At 45.1% G+C, this 16,347-nt stretch overlaps 1 protein-coding gene across 18 annotated transcripts in view; it reads right to left on the reverse strand.

Moving 5' to 3' along the window:
* Nucleotides 1-16,347, reverse strand: part of OBSCN (obscurin, cytoskeletal calmodulin and titin-interacting RhoGEF) — a 186,307-nt gene that overhangs the window by 150,865 nt on the left and 19,095 nt on the right. For all 18 annotated transcript variants that reach the window (XM_084214522.1, XM_084214521.1, XM_084214515.1 and 15 more), the window contains exons 4-11: nt 14,604-14,864; nt 11,638-11,940; nt 10,326-10,592; nt 8,754-9,029; nt 5,544-5,816; nt 2,331-2,606; nt 1,190-1,465; nt 222-497 (exon numbers count right to left, since the gene is read on the reverse strand). In XM_084214522.1, the coding sequence (XP_084070648.1) occupies nt 222-497; nt 1,190-1,465; nt 2,331-2,606; nt 5,544-5,816; nt 8,754-9,029; nt 10,326-10,592; nt 11,638-11,940; nt 14,604-14,864 (2,208 nt within the window). The remainder of the gene's footprint in view (nt 1-221; nt 498-1,189; nt 1,466-2,330; nt 2,607-5,543; nt 5,817-8,753; nt 9,030-10,325; nt 10,593-11,637; nt 11,941-14,603; nt 14,865-16,347) is intronic.

A 16,347-nucleotide genomic window follows, 5' to 3' on the forward strand; every position in this document is an offset into this window, starting at 1 on the left:
CTCAGCTGCAGGATATATAGGGAGGTGAGGAGCTGGCATCAGGATATGAACAGGTCAGCTCCAGATCTGCCCAGGCCTACACAGCCTCACTGAAACAGCAGCTCAGACCAGCATCAGAAAGTACTTTAAGAGCTTTTCTAATATTGCATCAGAGAAAACTGAGGAAAACACCCAGATACAAGGAAAAGCCAATGAAATGCAACCCAAAATCTGTTTCCTACCTGTGACATTGATCCTGAAGGTGAGTTTTTGGCCTGCAGCCTCACAGGTGTACTCCCCTGCATCTTTCTTCTCCACCTGACCCACCACCAGGCGACGCGATTTGCCCTCCGACTCCACCTTGAACTTCTTGCTGGAGGTGATGAGTTTCCCATCCTTGTACCACTTCACCTCTGTTTTCTCCTGGGCCACCTCACAGCTCAGAGTGGCATTTTCTGACAGTGCAGCCTTCACCTCTTTCTGCACTTTGTCCTTGTTGATAAATGCATCCTCTGCTTCTGTGGAGTGGGAGAAGTAATTTTAAAATCACACACAAGCTGATGTTGTCCAAAGTGATCACACCCAAATAAAAAACATGGCAATTTCCACATCTTTGGTATTTTTTAATGCTCAGAAAGGATGTGGGCTTTTGTCATGCCTGAAGACAACACATCAGCCATTTCTGAAAAAAAGGATCCCATGCCTCAGGATTTCAGCTTATTCCCATCTCCACAAGAAACCCATTGCTTTGTTCCAGAATGTAATGGATAAATAAATACCAAACCTCATTTGCCACTGGGACCTCTATGGAAGCCTTGTTCATTCTAGGAGCCCTGTTTTCCTACTTCTTCCAGACTTATTTTTCCTACATATCCGGGAGACAACCTTCCCTTTATCCATGGAAAGGGATGGAAAGGGACGGAAAGGGACGGAAAGGGACGGAAAGGGACGGAAAGGGACGGAAAGGGACGGAAACTTTCTGTATTTCCATTACTGGGAAATCAGAAAACACCCAGGGGCACTGAGGGGTATTCACCCAACCCCATGGATGAAGATGTCCAGCTGTGAACATCAATGTGACAGTGGATGAGTGATTGACCTCCATCCCTACTCAAAGATGTTTACAGCTGCACAGCAACTGGAGCCCAAAGCGTGGTACATTTTTTGGTGCTAAAGGACCTTTCTGTGATGAGAATGAACAATCTCCCACCTGTGACATTGATCCTGAAGGTGAGTTTTTGGCCTGCAGCCTCACAGGTGTACTCCCCTGCATCTTTCTTCTCCACCTGACCCACCACCAGGCGATGCGATTTGCCCTCCGACTCCACCTTGAACTTCTTGCTGGAGGTGATGAGTTTCCCATCCTTGTACCACTTCACCTCTGTTTTCTCCTGGGCCACCTCGCAGCTCAGAGTGGCATTTTCTGACAGGGCAGCCTTCACCTCTTTCTGCACCTTCTCCTTGTTTGTAAACACAGCCTCTGTCTCTGTAAGGGAACCCCGACAGTCACATTCAGCTTTTTGCAGTCACTGTCTCTGGTGTTTAACCAAGTTCCTCCTATTTCACTGCACTTGCCCCCTCAGGTAATATCATGATGGGCCATTCATCTCTGTCTTGCTAAGAGGTGAATAGGAATGGGAATTTGGTGGGAATTCTGGGGTAATGTTAAAAACTCACAGCTTTAGGACAGATTTAAATGTAGGACTTGGAGTACCAACTTGCATTGCCTGAACCCTTCTCCTTCTTCTCTCTTTTTCTCTCCCTATGTCTCTCCAAGATCACAGTGAATCAGTGTATCCTTATGTCCATGAACCATTATTCTTTTTTTGCCTATTTGGGACAATTCTATTGTTTTCCATCTAATCATGGAATCGTGGAAGGGTTTGTTGGAAGTGACCTTAAAGATGATCCCAATCCAACCCACCTGCCACGGGCAGGTTCCACTAGACCACATTGCTCGAAGCCCCATGCAATGTTTAAGGGGGGGGGTCTAATCAGAGCTCTTCAAACACCTTCCCCTTTATCCATCCCTCTGCTCTCCATCCCTCACACCATTTTCTCGTGGGAGTTTTTCTGCAGACACACCAGCTAATTGTGAGAGAAGAAGGAATTTCCATCCTTTCCTATGGTTTTTTTATCTTTTTTGTGGTCACAACCAGTCATGGATGTAGAACCATGTGTATAAAATATTGTTATGAAAGTTGCCCAGAAAAAAAAAAAAATTAGTACAATGGCTGAGATCTGTGTTGAGATCTTTCACCCCAGGGAGATTGTGAGATGATCCTCTGGATGCAAGACACCACTTGAAATGGAATTCTCCTTTACCTTTGGAATTCCTGGCACTTTCTCACCTCTGACTTTGACTTGGAATGTTGTTCTGTCGTCCTTTGTCTCACAGGTGTAGCTGCCTTGGTCTTGCTGTGTCACCTTCTTGATGATGAGCTTGCGTTGTGTCCCCTGGCAGACGATTGTTGTCCTCTGGTCCTGCTTCACCTCAGTCTGATCCTTCCTCCACACCACGGCCCCACCTGCAGCTGACACCTCACACACCAGCTCCAGGCTCTCAGAAGGACTGACTGACACCTCTGGAGTCGTCTTGGGCTTGTTGACAAAAGTAACAGCTTCATCTGGAGTGGAAAAGAGAAAATGGTTTGTGCCTTGGTGCAGGTTTATCTGTACAAAGTTAGGGTACAGTGGTTATTGATTTTTATTCCATTATCACACACTCTTGATGCCTCTCTGACAGATGGTGCAAACCCCTCTGATCTTCAGATAATTGTTCTCAATTACAGTGAAATCCTCTTCATCTGCCCTACATCCTCCTGGATCTTTCAAATCAAACTGAGACGCCCTCAAGTTGCTCACACTTCATTTATTGCTCCTTGATTCCGATGTCAAGCACGCTCTGGGGGATGTGTTGATGTCTGAGAGCAGAAACAGTTTTGAAAAGACATGGGAAGTCTCAGAAAAACTAGTTAGAGGAGATGAAGAGCCTTTTTTAAATGTTTCTAAGCCCATTCCTGCAGCTTCTTGTTCACAGCACCAATCCTACTGGACTATTTCTTGTCCAGGCCAAGGCAGATATGGGATAATCTTATTGATAAAACATTCTCCAAGTTAGGAAAAATCTCTGAGCAACGTGGTCTAGTGGAAGACATCCCTGTCCACGGCAGGGGGTTGGAAGGAGATGGTTTTTAAGGCCCTTTCCAAGCCAAACCATTCCATATTTCTGTGAACATAAGAGTCAATAATCTCATCTCTTTTGGTTGAAACTCATCTTCCAGCAGAGAACTCAGAGCTGCTCACACAGTTCAGTGGAGGTTCCTGCGTGGATAGCTCAGCTCAAACCCTGCTGGCAGCACAGATATAGGCTGTGCAAACACAGGGTATTTGTCATGCAGGTAGCAAAACCACAACATTTTTATAAATTAAGACTCTTTGCACAGGTAAAAATCAAAGATTGCCTGTCTTTGAAGACAATCAAGTGAGGACAGAGACCTTGGTGTAAAATATGAGCAAACCTCCTCAACACACCCTGTCCCTAAGCCAAGGAGCAATATCTGATGGGCATGCCAGGTATTTCAGAGCCTTTGTTCCCCCTGGCCTGAAGAGCAGGCTGAGGGCTGTCACTTGGAGCCAGCCTCAGCTCAGTATTGCATTTCCTTTAGCAGCAACTGCTGCTTTCCATCACTGAGTATCCCAAGGACAATTGCCACGCCAGACAAGTGCTTAATTAAAATCTGCATTCATTAGGACTGACGTATCCTTCCACAATAGCTGACCAAAGGGGGAGGGTCCCTCCAGAATCCTGCTGTTCAGGGTTTTTGGGGTGAATCATTGCCCTCAAGGCAGACTGACTCCCTGCCCTGACACCACCCTCTGAGCGTGCAGTGCAGCTTCTCAGCACTCTGGAAAATGTTTATGGTGACACGTGAAACAAGGAGGAAGCTGCCCTGGCTAAGGTGTTGTCACCAGGTTGTAATTCAGTCCTTCCCCACCAAAAAGTTTGTGGGGATAGAACACAGCATAACAACTTCAAACTGCCAGAGGGCAGGGTTAGATGGGGCATTAAGAATAAATTCTCCCCTGTGAGGGTGGGCAGGCTCTGGCACAGGTGCCCAGGGAAGCTGTGGCTGCCCCTGGATCCCTGGCAGTGCCCAAGGCCTGGTTGGATGGGGCTGGGAGCACCCCGGGACAGTGGAAGGTGTCCCTGCCATGGCAGGGGTGGCACTGGATGAGCTTTAAGCTCCCAACCCAAACCTTTCTGTGATTCTAGGATTTAGCAGACAGCAGGTTTTTTTGCCTCAGCTATGTGATAGGAGTTACAGGTGAGATTCACCCAACCTGCCCATGGCCAGCCAAAATTTTATACCAAGCTCAGGCAATCCTCTGTGCCTGATGCTCAGACAAAAGCACAACCACGATACTTTTAAAACCCATCTTAGAGTGCTCTAATCAGACAATATAAATGAGATTGCACAAATTGCCTTTTGAGGGGTCACTTTGGGCAGAGCCTGGTTGGCTCTTGCAGACCAGTTTTTCAATGGGTTAAGTCAGGGACTGGGAATTACACTCCAAGAGAAATTGCATGATGTTGGATTCTCTGAAGAGAACTGGAGGTGAGATGCAGAGTAATTACCTGAGCAAACACCACTCCCTCCAGCCCACTAAATCCTGCAGCAATCCCTCCAGACAAGTGCTGTCCTAAATGAATCAGCTTTGCTGAGTTTTTAGTTAGCTCATGGACAGCATCACAGTAACCTGGATATTCTGTTACAGGTCACGAGCACTCAGTTGTGACTTCTCTTGAATTGCACTGTACTGCAGACATGCCAGGAGAAGCTTTCAGGGGAGTTTCAATCTTAAATTTAGGACCAGGTTAAAAATTAGGCTCCAGGCACAAGCCAGAAAACCCCATTTAGGAGAAAAGTTCCCACAAGCATGCAACTCAAATCAGCTGAATTTCACAGATATTGAATTTCACTGATGAGTTCTTGTGTCATTTTATACTCTGGCTCCATCCTGGGCTGGAATGCAGTGGTGACAAGCATTTCTCCTCTGGGTTTGGCCTGGCAGCCACGTGCTTTGTGTGATGGGCACGTGACTGACGGAGTCACAGCACCACAGGGAGGGATCCCTGAGATCACAGTGTCCTTTGGGAGCATGTTTAACTCTCAAAATCAGGAATTAAACTTGTGAAAGGAGGGCACAAGGCTCTCACAGCAAGGCTTTGAACCCCTGACTGAGGTGATCCTAAGATGATGCACAGGCTGAGCTGAAAGAACAGAGGCCAGATGTGGCTGCCAGCTGTTCAGCACACTGTGTTTGGGTTGTGCTCCAGCCCTGGAAGAAGCTCCAGCTGACTGAGATAAATCACAGCATCACTATATTACCTGCCCATACTCTGAGTTTGCACCAGCATCACAACAAGGGTCAGAACCTCTCCAAGTGTTGTGCAACCTTGGCCCAGAAATCTGTCAGTTTGTAAGGTAGGACAAGTCTAAAGAACAAAATCCTGTGTTTCCCACACAGACTCTGATCCCACACTTGCAGTACAAACTCACCTGACACTTTTAAATCAAAAGTAAGGGTGTCATCCCCGATTTTGCAGGTGTAAGTTCCTTCATCTTCTTTTGCCACAGCCGAAGCCACAAGCTTGTGCAGTTTTCCTTTGTCTTCCATGGTGAATTTCTTGCTGGCTGTGATCTCCTTCCCATCTTTGTACCACTTCACCATGATGTTGGCCTCAGAGGTCTCAGACACAAGCTCAGCCCGTTTCCCAGCAGTGGCCTTGACAACTCCTCCAGTTTTCTCTTTGTTTACAAAGTTTGCAAGTGCTGAAACAAAACAGGAACACAGCTCTGGTAAAGAACTCTGTGCACAGCAGCAAAAATGTACATTGACATCGACATTAGGTATTCATTTATCATAAAACAAATCTATTTATTTAATTATGGATCTAATCACTAGATTCCAAAGCAGAAGCAGACAAATTTCCAACTGTAATCCTGATTATCCCATGTCCAAAAAGCAGAGCACATAAATGGCACAAGAGGCTGATTCAGGGAGAAGAAGCCCCAGGAAACAGAGCTATTATATTATTAAAATATGTTATTAATGTATTCTTAAAATAATATTTTAAAGGGAGGTGAGAAAAGAAATAAACTGGAGGTAAAGCCAGGAAGGTTATTCAATCATTATATTGTAACCACCTGGAAAGTAAATTGACTCTAAAAGAAGTTAAAAAATAGCCTAGACAAATTAAATTACATAAAATTAATAACCTATATGGATACCTCACAGGACTAAAATTAAAATAAATGTATTCCTGGCAATTAACTGGAGCATAGAAAATAAACAATAAATCTGGCATCATATTAACATGGAATGAAATAATTGAGTCACCAATTGCCTCAAAGCAAAAGATTCAAAACCCACATCAATATCCAAATGGGGAGGGGAGGAGAGGGAATGGGAAAGGGAATGGGAAAGGGAATGGGAAAGGGAATGGGAAAGGGAATGGGAAAGGGAATGGGAAAGGGAATGGGAAAGGGAATGGGAAAGGGAATGGGAAAGGGAATGGGAAAGGGAATGGGAAAGGGAATGGGAAAGGGAATGGGAAAGGGAATGGGAAAGGGAATGGGAAAGGGAATGGGAAAGGGAATGGGAAAGGGAATGGGAAAGGGAATGGGAAAGGGAATGGGAAAGGGAATGGGAAAGGGAATGGGAAAGGGAATGGGAAAGGGAATGGGAAAGGGAATGGCACTGCCAAGACATTCTTTCCCCAACATTACTGAAACTCAGCCCACAGGTTCATGGTTGTGGGAGGAAGAAGGGGGAGATGAGTTCGTTCATTCAGCTTTCCCTTCCTCAGAAAACCAGAGTGAAAAATACACCCAGAGCAGCCTGAAGGAGACGTCTCAGATGTCCCTTGTCACCACAGGAGGTCATGTGCCAGAGGGTGCCTGGCAGTGGAGCTCAGGGCACTGCAGTGACAAATGGCAAGTGCATTTCTGGCTGGCTTGGGCAGGGGGCCCAGGCAGTGACAGAGTGGCCATGGCTTGGCACAGTGGCCCCTCAGCAGCCACGTGATGTCCATGTGCCACTTACAGCTGACCTGCTCCTCAAATGATTCCCAGCTCCCTGGGCCTGATAAAAGGTGGTGATGATGGAAGGTAAAATGTTGATACAGCATTTGTGAGGCTCATCCCACAAGGATGAGAGGTACCAAAGGGGATTCACCAGGAATCAAGCTGTAAACAGCAGACTTTAAATCACAGCTTGTCAATGCACACTGACATTATTATTATTATTACTATTATTATGCTTTTATGTTGTTTTATTATGTCATTACTATGTTGTTTTATAATGCTTTTATGTTGTTTTCACATGTCATTACTATTGTGTTATCTTAAATAATAACATTGATCACTCATTTGATAGGCACACCACAGTGAAAACCACATGGAAACATCCATTAAGTAATTCAAATAAATGTGGGCAAAACTGTCAGAATAAAAAAGTTATGCTAAAGAGGCAGAGCAAGAGAGGAAAAAAAAAATCAAAATGAAGAGCAGGTGCCAGTTGTAGACAGAAATTCCACTCTATATAAATTTATTCACAGGTTTGTTGTTTTTTCAGCTCTCTCAAGTTTGCTCTTTGAAATATCCAAACAAGTTGTCAAATGAGGAGAAAAACCCCACAATATTCTCAGGCTTTGTTGTTCCTACAGAGACCAAGGAGGGTCAGGTGCCAGCAGAACATGATGATGAAACACCTCAGACTTTCTCCATGCAGGAACCTGTGATCATGTTGGAGGGTTTTTGTTTTTCCCTCACTTTTGGTGAGTCTGACAACAGGCTGGACTGGCCTGGAGTAAGATTTTGTGCTCTGAACCTCAGCACACATCTGATGATCCACATGAGGAACAGTCTGGGGATAGACTGGGGGTTTTAGGTAAAATCTGGTCCCCTGCAAGGCAGAGATAGCTTTGCTCTAGTTCATAAAATCTTGCACAGATGGAAGGTTTGGAAGAAGGAGGCTTAATGCTGTTGGTTTCAGGGTAAAGGTAGAGACTGTCAGGAAAGGAAGAAGAGCCAAAGGAAAAAAAAAGGCAGCTGTAAAACAGTGCTGGTTCAAGAAATACCAAAATGAAGTGCCACCTTGCTGATTTTTCTACACATCTGAGCACCCTGTAAACAGGAAGGGGTTAAGCCATCCAGCATACCCTGGAAAGGTCTTTTCTCTTATCCACCACTGCATTGACAGAAAAGAACAAAAAAACCCTCAAACAAATAATAAAAGTAAAAACAAAAACAAACAAAACCCCACTCACCAAAAACAAACAAACAAAAGCACCAAAAAAAACCAAAACAAAAAAAACCCCAAACAAACAACACCCCACCATGCCAAGATGATCTTGTACAATCAGAACTGAAGTCTCTTTTCAGTGACAGGACCCTGTGCCATGCCCTGCCCCTGGGGCTGGATTTCTTCATCTCAAGAGCACTTTTCCCTGCCAACCTCTCACCCTCATGAAATCATACCAAAATCCCTGGAACATGAAGATGCCAACTGGAGTGAAAGCACAGCTCTCAGCACCTGGCCAGCCGCTGTATTTGCTCCCCAGCTCTGCTGTGGGACACATTACCAAGGCTGGATGTTGATGGACAATTACCCAGCTCCCTCTGGAGTCTCCCTTTGTGTGCCTTGATGGCTCCACTGGTTTAGGGCAGGAACATGATCAGTGCAGAGCAGCCCAGGCAGTGTCTCACCTTTCACTGAGAGCTGATAAGCCATTTTATCCCCTTCACAGACACACTCGTAGACTCCAGCATCCTCCTCAGCAGTGCTGCGGATTTTCAGGATGCGCCTCTTCCCCACACTTTGGAACTCATATTTTTCACTGGCCTTGAGCTCCTTCCCATCTTTCATCCACTTCACAGTGGCCTCTGTGTCTGAAAGCTCAGCCTGGAGCTTGGCTTCTTCCCTCAGCCGAGCTGAGACTTTTTCTGTGTCTTTGGTCTTGTTGGTGAATCTCACTGCAGCTCCTGCCAGGACAAGAGGCTTTGTTATTTTGAGTTATAACTTATCCCTGATACAGGTGTGCTGGAGACTGTGAGACTCTGAAGGTGTTAGGTCCTGTTCCTGCCCTCACCCACTGTTGGAGCCCTGGCTGCTGAGAATTTCAGATTTCTCTGCTGCCAGGCACTGACCCCCCAGAGAACACTGCACTGACCTGAGGCTGTGGAGAAGCTTCCAGAATGGAATGGCAGAACTGGGATTGTGGGGGTGGAGTTTGGATAGAAGTGTGTGATATCACGGGGGGGAAACTCAGAGTTTAAGGGTTTAGAATATGGCAATGGATATAAAGCAAGAGGGAGGTTTTAGGGTGGAGCCTGATCCTTCTTCACCTTCTCCTCCATGGGTTTGGGTGGTTTTGTGTAATTGGATAAAAAAGTCCCCATTGTGGCCATGGGTAGTTGGTTATTGGGTTAAAAGTGAAAATAATTGAGGTGTCATTTCTTAATTGGACAGTTGATCCTTAAAAGGCCTTGGAGAGAGAGAGATGGGGCTCCATTTTTAGCTTGGTAGAGAAAAGTACTGTAGAACTCACAATTTGTGAGACTAACACTCATGTCAATACTGTGCATTCTTTCTCAGCTCAGAAAACTTTATCTGTTTTTACTGTCAGAGTCACTAAGAAAAAAAAAACCCAACACATTTTTTTTCCTACTGATGAATAATACTCTAAACATGCTTCTGCAGAGATCTTCTCCCAGGCCAAACACATCCTTCCAGAAGATATGATTCATTATGAATTCATTATGCTTTGCCTTGCAATGTGGTAGGTACAGATGTTACAGTCATTTCATAGAGGAAACCTTGATCTTAAATCAAGCTCCAGCACACTAACTTTATATCCCACACATGGTGGACTAAAAAACCTACAAGAAAAGCTTTGTTAGTAATGAATGCTCTTTTAGTTATGAAAGATTATTACAGTCAAAGGGACTGGTCAAAGCTAGAGCTGAAATTGCAACTTTAAGGTGAATTAGTTGCAGATTTGGTGACAGAATCCACTGACAGATGGTTGTGAATGATATAAATTTGACAGAAATTCATGAGCTGATGTGAAGCAACCTAGTTCAGACACCACCAGCTGGCCAGATCAACTCTCTCTGAGCTGTCATGTGAGGTCATTACCAGGACACACATTAATCACATGACACAATTTCAGGTGCTTCCCACAGACCAAGGAAAGCCTCCAGCCCCAGTTTTAATCCTCAAGTCCCAGCAACCACCCCCAGAGTGGGAAAAGGATGGACAGCATTAACAACAAATACCTCTCACTCTCATCTTGGTGCTGGTATCAACATCATTGGCAACAAATTTCACTTCTGCCCCATCATCTTTCCTGGTGACATTTTTAATGACCAGGGTATGAGTGGTTTGGGTTCTGTTGATGATGTAGGTCTCACTCTCCTGTAAGACTTTGCCATTCAGGTACCAAGTGCCAGAACATGACTTGGTCAGGTCAACAGTGAACAGGGCATCACCTCCAGGTGCAACTTCAGCTGTTGTCAGGGGGTTCTTCACAGCCAGGATGGGTTCTAGGGAAGAACAACACACACCTCTGAGAACAACACTGTCATGGAGGATAACTCATCTTAGGAACCAAATTGTCAGGGTAAACAAGACGTGAGAATTAATTAATGCAGCTTTATAAAATTCTCATGCACTGAAGGAAATGCATGGTTGATCTAAAGGATTTGTTTCCTCCAGCTGCAGGTAGCTGACCTCTGGAGTCCTGTTTTTGCAGGTCTAGAAAACCAGGTGTATTTTACTTATTTTTTTGTACCCCTAAAATGCATAAAGGCATAGGCCAGAAACACCTAAGTCCCCTACAGGTGTGTTGTTTATTGAATAGCCAACATTATTCTTAGATTTCAGAAGGAGAGACTTCTAGATATTCCCTATGAGTCAATGCTAGATATTCTAGGACAATACAGGCATGTTCAGGCAGCGAGGGACAAGGATGACACAATCACAAGACACGCTATGATCAAAGTTTGTGTGGGTCTTCAATATCTGTACAGATATTTTCTAGTGCAGTGATTCAAAGGAAGAAGAAATCCCATTACACCCAATGATTCTATGGGCACATTGGCACCCTAGAAATAAAGCAAAACCATTGGATTTCTCCTAGAAATTCTTAGATTAAAGAGAGACTGGCTAGAACTTGGTTTTCATACTGGTATGATCACCCATAAATATTCTCCAGGTGCAAGATCGATATCTCATGTCTATATATTGAAAATTATACCATAAGGCCATCTCAAGTTTTCCTTTCATTGCAGGTGCAGAAGAAGCATTTACAGGTTTACAGCTCTGCCTCCTCCCCAGCCTGATGTGGGATATTGGAACATGAACACACCCACAGCTCCGCCACAGAAACCCAACCACCCTCACTGGGGTGGGTTTGGACTTTTTCCTTCCTCCCTTTGGTGAAGGCCAGTGGTTGGCATGAGGCAGGAGAACCAGCAGTGAAGGCAGAGAGGATTTGCTGGGCTATTTCTCCATCCTCAAAGTCAGGGGAAGTGTTTTCAAAGCACCCACGTGTCCGACCACCCCGTTTAGCGCCGGTTTCGTGCTCACCGAGGTGCAAGCTCCCAGGGAACTCCAGGTAGGGGCTCTGTCCGTAGGCATTGACAGCAGACACTCTGAACTGGTAGTCAGCCTCTTCTGCCAGGTTGCTCACTGTGAGCTCGGGGCTGGGGACGTGGGACTCGTGGCACCTCACCCAGGTGAAGCCGGTGAGTTTCTTGCGCTCCACGATGTATCCGTCCACCGGGATGGGCCGCTCCATCCTCGGAGGGGACCACGCCAGTGTCACTGAGGTTTCTGTTTTATTTTTCACCACAGGGTCAGCTGGGGGCTGGGTGGGAGGTTTTTTGGGAGCTGTGCGAGGGAAAGAAACAGAACAAAGGAGAGCAGTGAGTTCCATCAGAGGAGAAAAGTCACAATAGCTTACGCTGGACTAAAAGTTCATCCTGCTTAATAAACCTCAATAAAACCTTGATGTGAGGTGGAAAAGAAAGAGAATGGATGGAAGATGCTTTGAGGATGTTTTAAACAAAGATCACAGAATCATTATCATTCCAGATCAAGTTCAAATTTTGATGTCCAATACTTGAATTGCACAGTTAAACATATGTGATTTCTACACAGAGCATTACACTGTCAAGACAATCAGAGAGTCTTCAACAAACATTTTGTAGGCTTAAATCTTCAGTGCTGGATACAGACCCACATTTCTGCCCTTCACAGCTCCTGGGAAAGCAGACTAACACTCAGCTTCTTAATTTCACTCTGCTGATGGCTTTACCCATCTTCTAAGGTTGTTCAAATCTTTAAAGAGTTATGAGGAGCCTGGCTTGTTACACAGGCTCGGATGTTCCCTGCAGCTTTTTTCATCTGGGTATCTGTCCTGCTCCTGAATCTTGTGCTACCCCCGCTCAGAAGCTGTAATTTTGTCTCCCAAGAGTGACATCATTTGGGATCTTTGTTTTAGCAATTTATGCAGAACCAGCTTCTGGGACTGGGGCATTAACTTCAAAAGGAAATGACAAAGACATGTCCCCACCATGAGAACCTACTATTGAGGAGATGTGGATATTTTATGGTACCTGAGGCTACAAACGTATTTCTGGAGGTATTTGCATAATGAATATTTATTTTCACCCTTCCATTCCTCTTGAACCCTTTAGAGAAGGCTCAAGTCCCATCAGGATTATTCACTATGTGCTGCCACTTACAGGGTCAAGAGGAATTACCTGATGTGCTCTAGTTACACCTCTACTGACATGGCCCAGGATTAATTTCATTTAATTTTGGCTATCTGGAAGGTGTCTGGGTTAAGTCAGTCAACCAGACTCCAGCTGTGATCCCATGAACAGCACACTCAGCAGCAATTAATCCAGCTTAAAGAAGGTATGGGAGGTGGGTGAAACACACAGTGGACACACTCAAGAATTCCTGACTGTAGATGGAGTCTGTTGATGAGTCTAAACTAAAAACTGAGCTCTGGGACAACTGATCTCCTTCCTGCCTCAGTTTCCCCATCTTTAAAATGGGCATGGTAACAATGAAAGATGACAAATAATACACAAACATGGCCTGTACATTATAAAAGATATCAGAACCACAACCAGTCTCACCCAGCTAATTGAAAAAGACATGGACATAGCACAGAGGATTCTCCAAGCAGCGAATCTGATATGCACAAAGTGTAAAAATAGGAAATCTCAAGGCGATACGCTTTTCCTTCCTTACAGAAATAGACACAGAAGTGGTTTGGGGTGCACAGTTACCAGCCTGTCAGTAACTGTGGTCACAGATAGATGTCAAAGGTCCCATTAGGGTAACATTAAGCTGAACACTAAGCCCTGGAATGGGATCTCTTGACCTTGCCATCAGAAATGGTAATGCAATGTTTTCTTCAGCAATACCTGTGGGAAGGCAGTTTCTTATAATTTCTATTCCATGAATCAACCCTTTCTTCATAACTTAAACAGCCATGTCTGAAATCAAACTGAACTTTATTGTTCCCATTGCACAGGTGCTTGTTTGGATGGTACAGCTTTACAAATACCTTAGAAACTGTCACAAAACCAAATGTGACACTTTCCTCATTTTTCCCTCATTTTAGTTCAATGGCTTCAGAATGCCCAGACCAAGTTTACATAATTCAGCAGTTACACATTTGTTAAATAAAAGAGTTCTTTTTGCCACTGCCCAATTGCAATGGTGGAAGAAAAGATTTACTCTTCCTGAATTGTGACTGGAGTGGGTGGTTTGTTCAAATATGAACCAGAACTGTAACAGAGCCAGAAATCATATGTATTTTTGTCTTAAATAAACCAGATTTCACCTGGAAAATGCAGTGTCATCAAAATAATGCCAAATAAAATTGGGCAACTTCACCAAAATTTCATTTCAGGTCCAGTCTTGATGATGTTGCACCTGCTGCTACTGCTCTGTCAAGTAAGATAAGATTGTGCCATGGTCTTTCCCCAACACTGCTTTTAGAGAAACCATGGATGCTCCACCCCTGGACGTGTTCAAGGCCAGGCTGACAAGGACCTGAAAATCTTGGTCTGATGGAAAGTGCTCCTGCCCATGGCATGGGGTAGAATGAGGTGATCCCATCCAACCCAATCCACTCCATAACTCCACAGATATTGTCTCTGTTTGGATCCCTCCAAACACCTCACAACACTCACAGTCAGGCTGTTGGCTTTTTGTGGCAGACCTCAAACCTTCAGCTGGTTTTGGACACCCAAAATTATCACGGTGGCACTCAAAACAACAACGTTGCCATGGGAAGACACAACACCAAGGCCAAACTAAATAGAAGCTTATTGGCCACAGTGAACTGGGTGGAAGTCCTGTTTGGATCCCTCCAAACACCTCACAACACTCACAGTCAGGCTGTTGGCTTTTTGTGGCAGACCTCAAACCTTCAGCTGCTTTTGGACCCCAAAATTATCACGGTGGCACTCAAAACAACAACGGTCCCCTGGGAAGACACAACACCAAGGCCAAACAAAAGAGAAGCTTACTGGTCACAGTGAACTGGGTGGAAGTCCTGCTTTCATCAGCCAGGAAGGCAATCTCCCCAGCATCTTCCACCCTGCACTCCCGGATGGTCATGGTGTGCTGTTTGCCGGAGCAGGTGATGGAGATGCGGTCGCTGGGCTTCACTTCCTCTCTGTTCTTCAGCCACCTGACGTTCTGGCAGTCGTTGTCCAGCTCCACACAGAAGGTGGCTGTGTCCTTGATGAAGACAGCAGTTTTCCGTGGGAGTTTTTTAATGATGTTCCCTTCAGATAACAAAATAATCATCGTCAGCAAATGGCAGATATTAAACGCTTTGGACCGTCCAGACTGAAACAGGACTAGTCCACACCCAGTCAGAATATTATAGACATCATACAGACACCTAAAAATTAATTCCAAGGCTCTGAATCACACAGAACAGATGACCCCAAGGATTCATTTTTGCCTTTAAAGAGAGAAAAGCAAATCTTATTTGACTGCAGTCACTCAGGTTTCTCGTCTACCAAGCAGAGCCAGATGCTGGGTAAACACAAAATATATATGGCCTTGCAAGAAAATAGATTTGACAGCTTTCATTGCCCATATATGCTGGGAATTCAAATTACAACTTTGCTGAAGTAGATCAGTCTAAAGCCAGACAGGTGTCTCCTCTGCCTTCAGGATGTCACCTCCATCAAAGCCACATAACCAACATGGCAGACACAGAAGTTACCTGAATTAATGAGAAAGACACTGAAAATCTCAGGTTTCTTCTTAGTGTCAGACGAGAAATTCACATTGAATGAATGTATGTCCTTTCCAAGTGACTGTAATTATCATCACTTACTAGGACAACCTCAAAGCTATAAGATGTGACTGCTCACAGAAAAGATTGGCCAGACCATAAGGAGATCACCCCAAATGACCAAACAGTGACTGGCTCCAGCTCCAGAGCAGTCCCTGAGAGGTGAAAGAGGCTTCCTCCAGGCAGATCACCCAGAGCTGTTTAATGGATAGCATTGCTGAACTCCCTCATAAAATAACAGAACAGGCACAGGTTTCACCAAAGATTCAAGACTTGATTCTCTGCTCATCCTCCTCCTTGACCTCTCTGCCCTCAGCACTGTCCTCATCCCACAGCTCTTCACCTCTGGCCAAGCTCTCACATTGTCCCCACCCCACCTTGCCCTCTCCAATCCCCTCCCAGGGCAGGCACAAGGCTCCCCAGGAAGGCTCTGCCTCCTCTCCCTCCAGAAAGCTCCACCTGGCTCAGTCACTCTCTTTTGGATGGAACATACCATTACAGCACAAACAAGTAAAAAAAATACCAGCTGTCCTACTGGGACCAAGCACACAGGGGTGGGCTGGTCCAGACCTATCAGAAGGTGCAACAAAAAGGTGTCAGTCTGAACTCTCCCAAGTCTCTGGACTAAATTTTCAATTTTCCTTTCTGCATCCACCTCTGTGCACTCCCAGCTCTTTACTGGTGGCACAAAAAGGAATTTGCACGAGGATGCACATCACCCAGCTGTCATGTAGCAATTTATATATGAAGAACTCCTGGTCTCACTGGGAGTATACTCAGGCTTCAAATGAGACAGGACAAGATTAATCCTGTAGCTGTGACAGCCTCCAGTGCCTGCAGCTCTGGGGTTTGTCTCTCACTGACAGACACCCACACTATACCCGACTACACCTACTTCCACTCCAGTCTGAACCAGCAGACTCAGGACACCTGGACATGGCCATCCACACTTTGTCCTTTCC

This window comes from Fringilla coelebs (assembly GCF_963513975.1).
Source record: "Fringilla coelebs genome assembly, chromosome: 1".
Taxonomy (NCBI): Eukaryota; Metazoa; Chordata; class Aves; order Passeriformes; family Fringillidae; genus Fringilla; species Fringilla coelebs.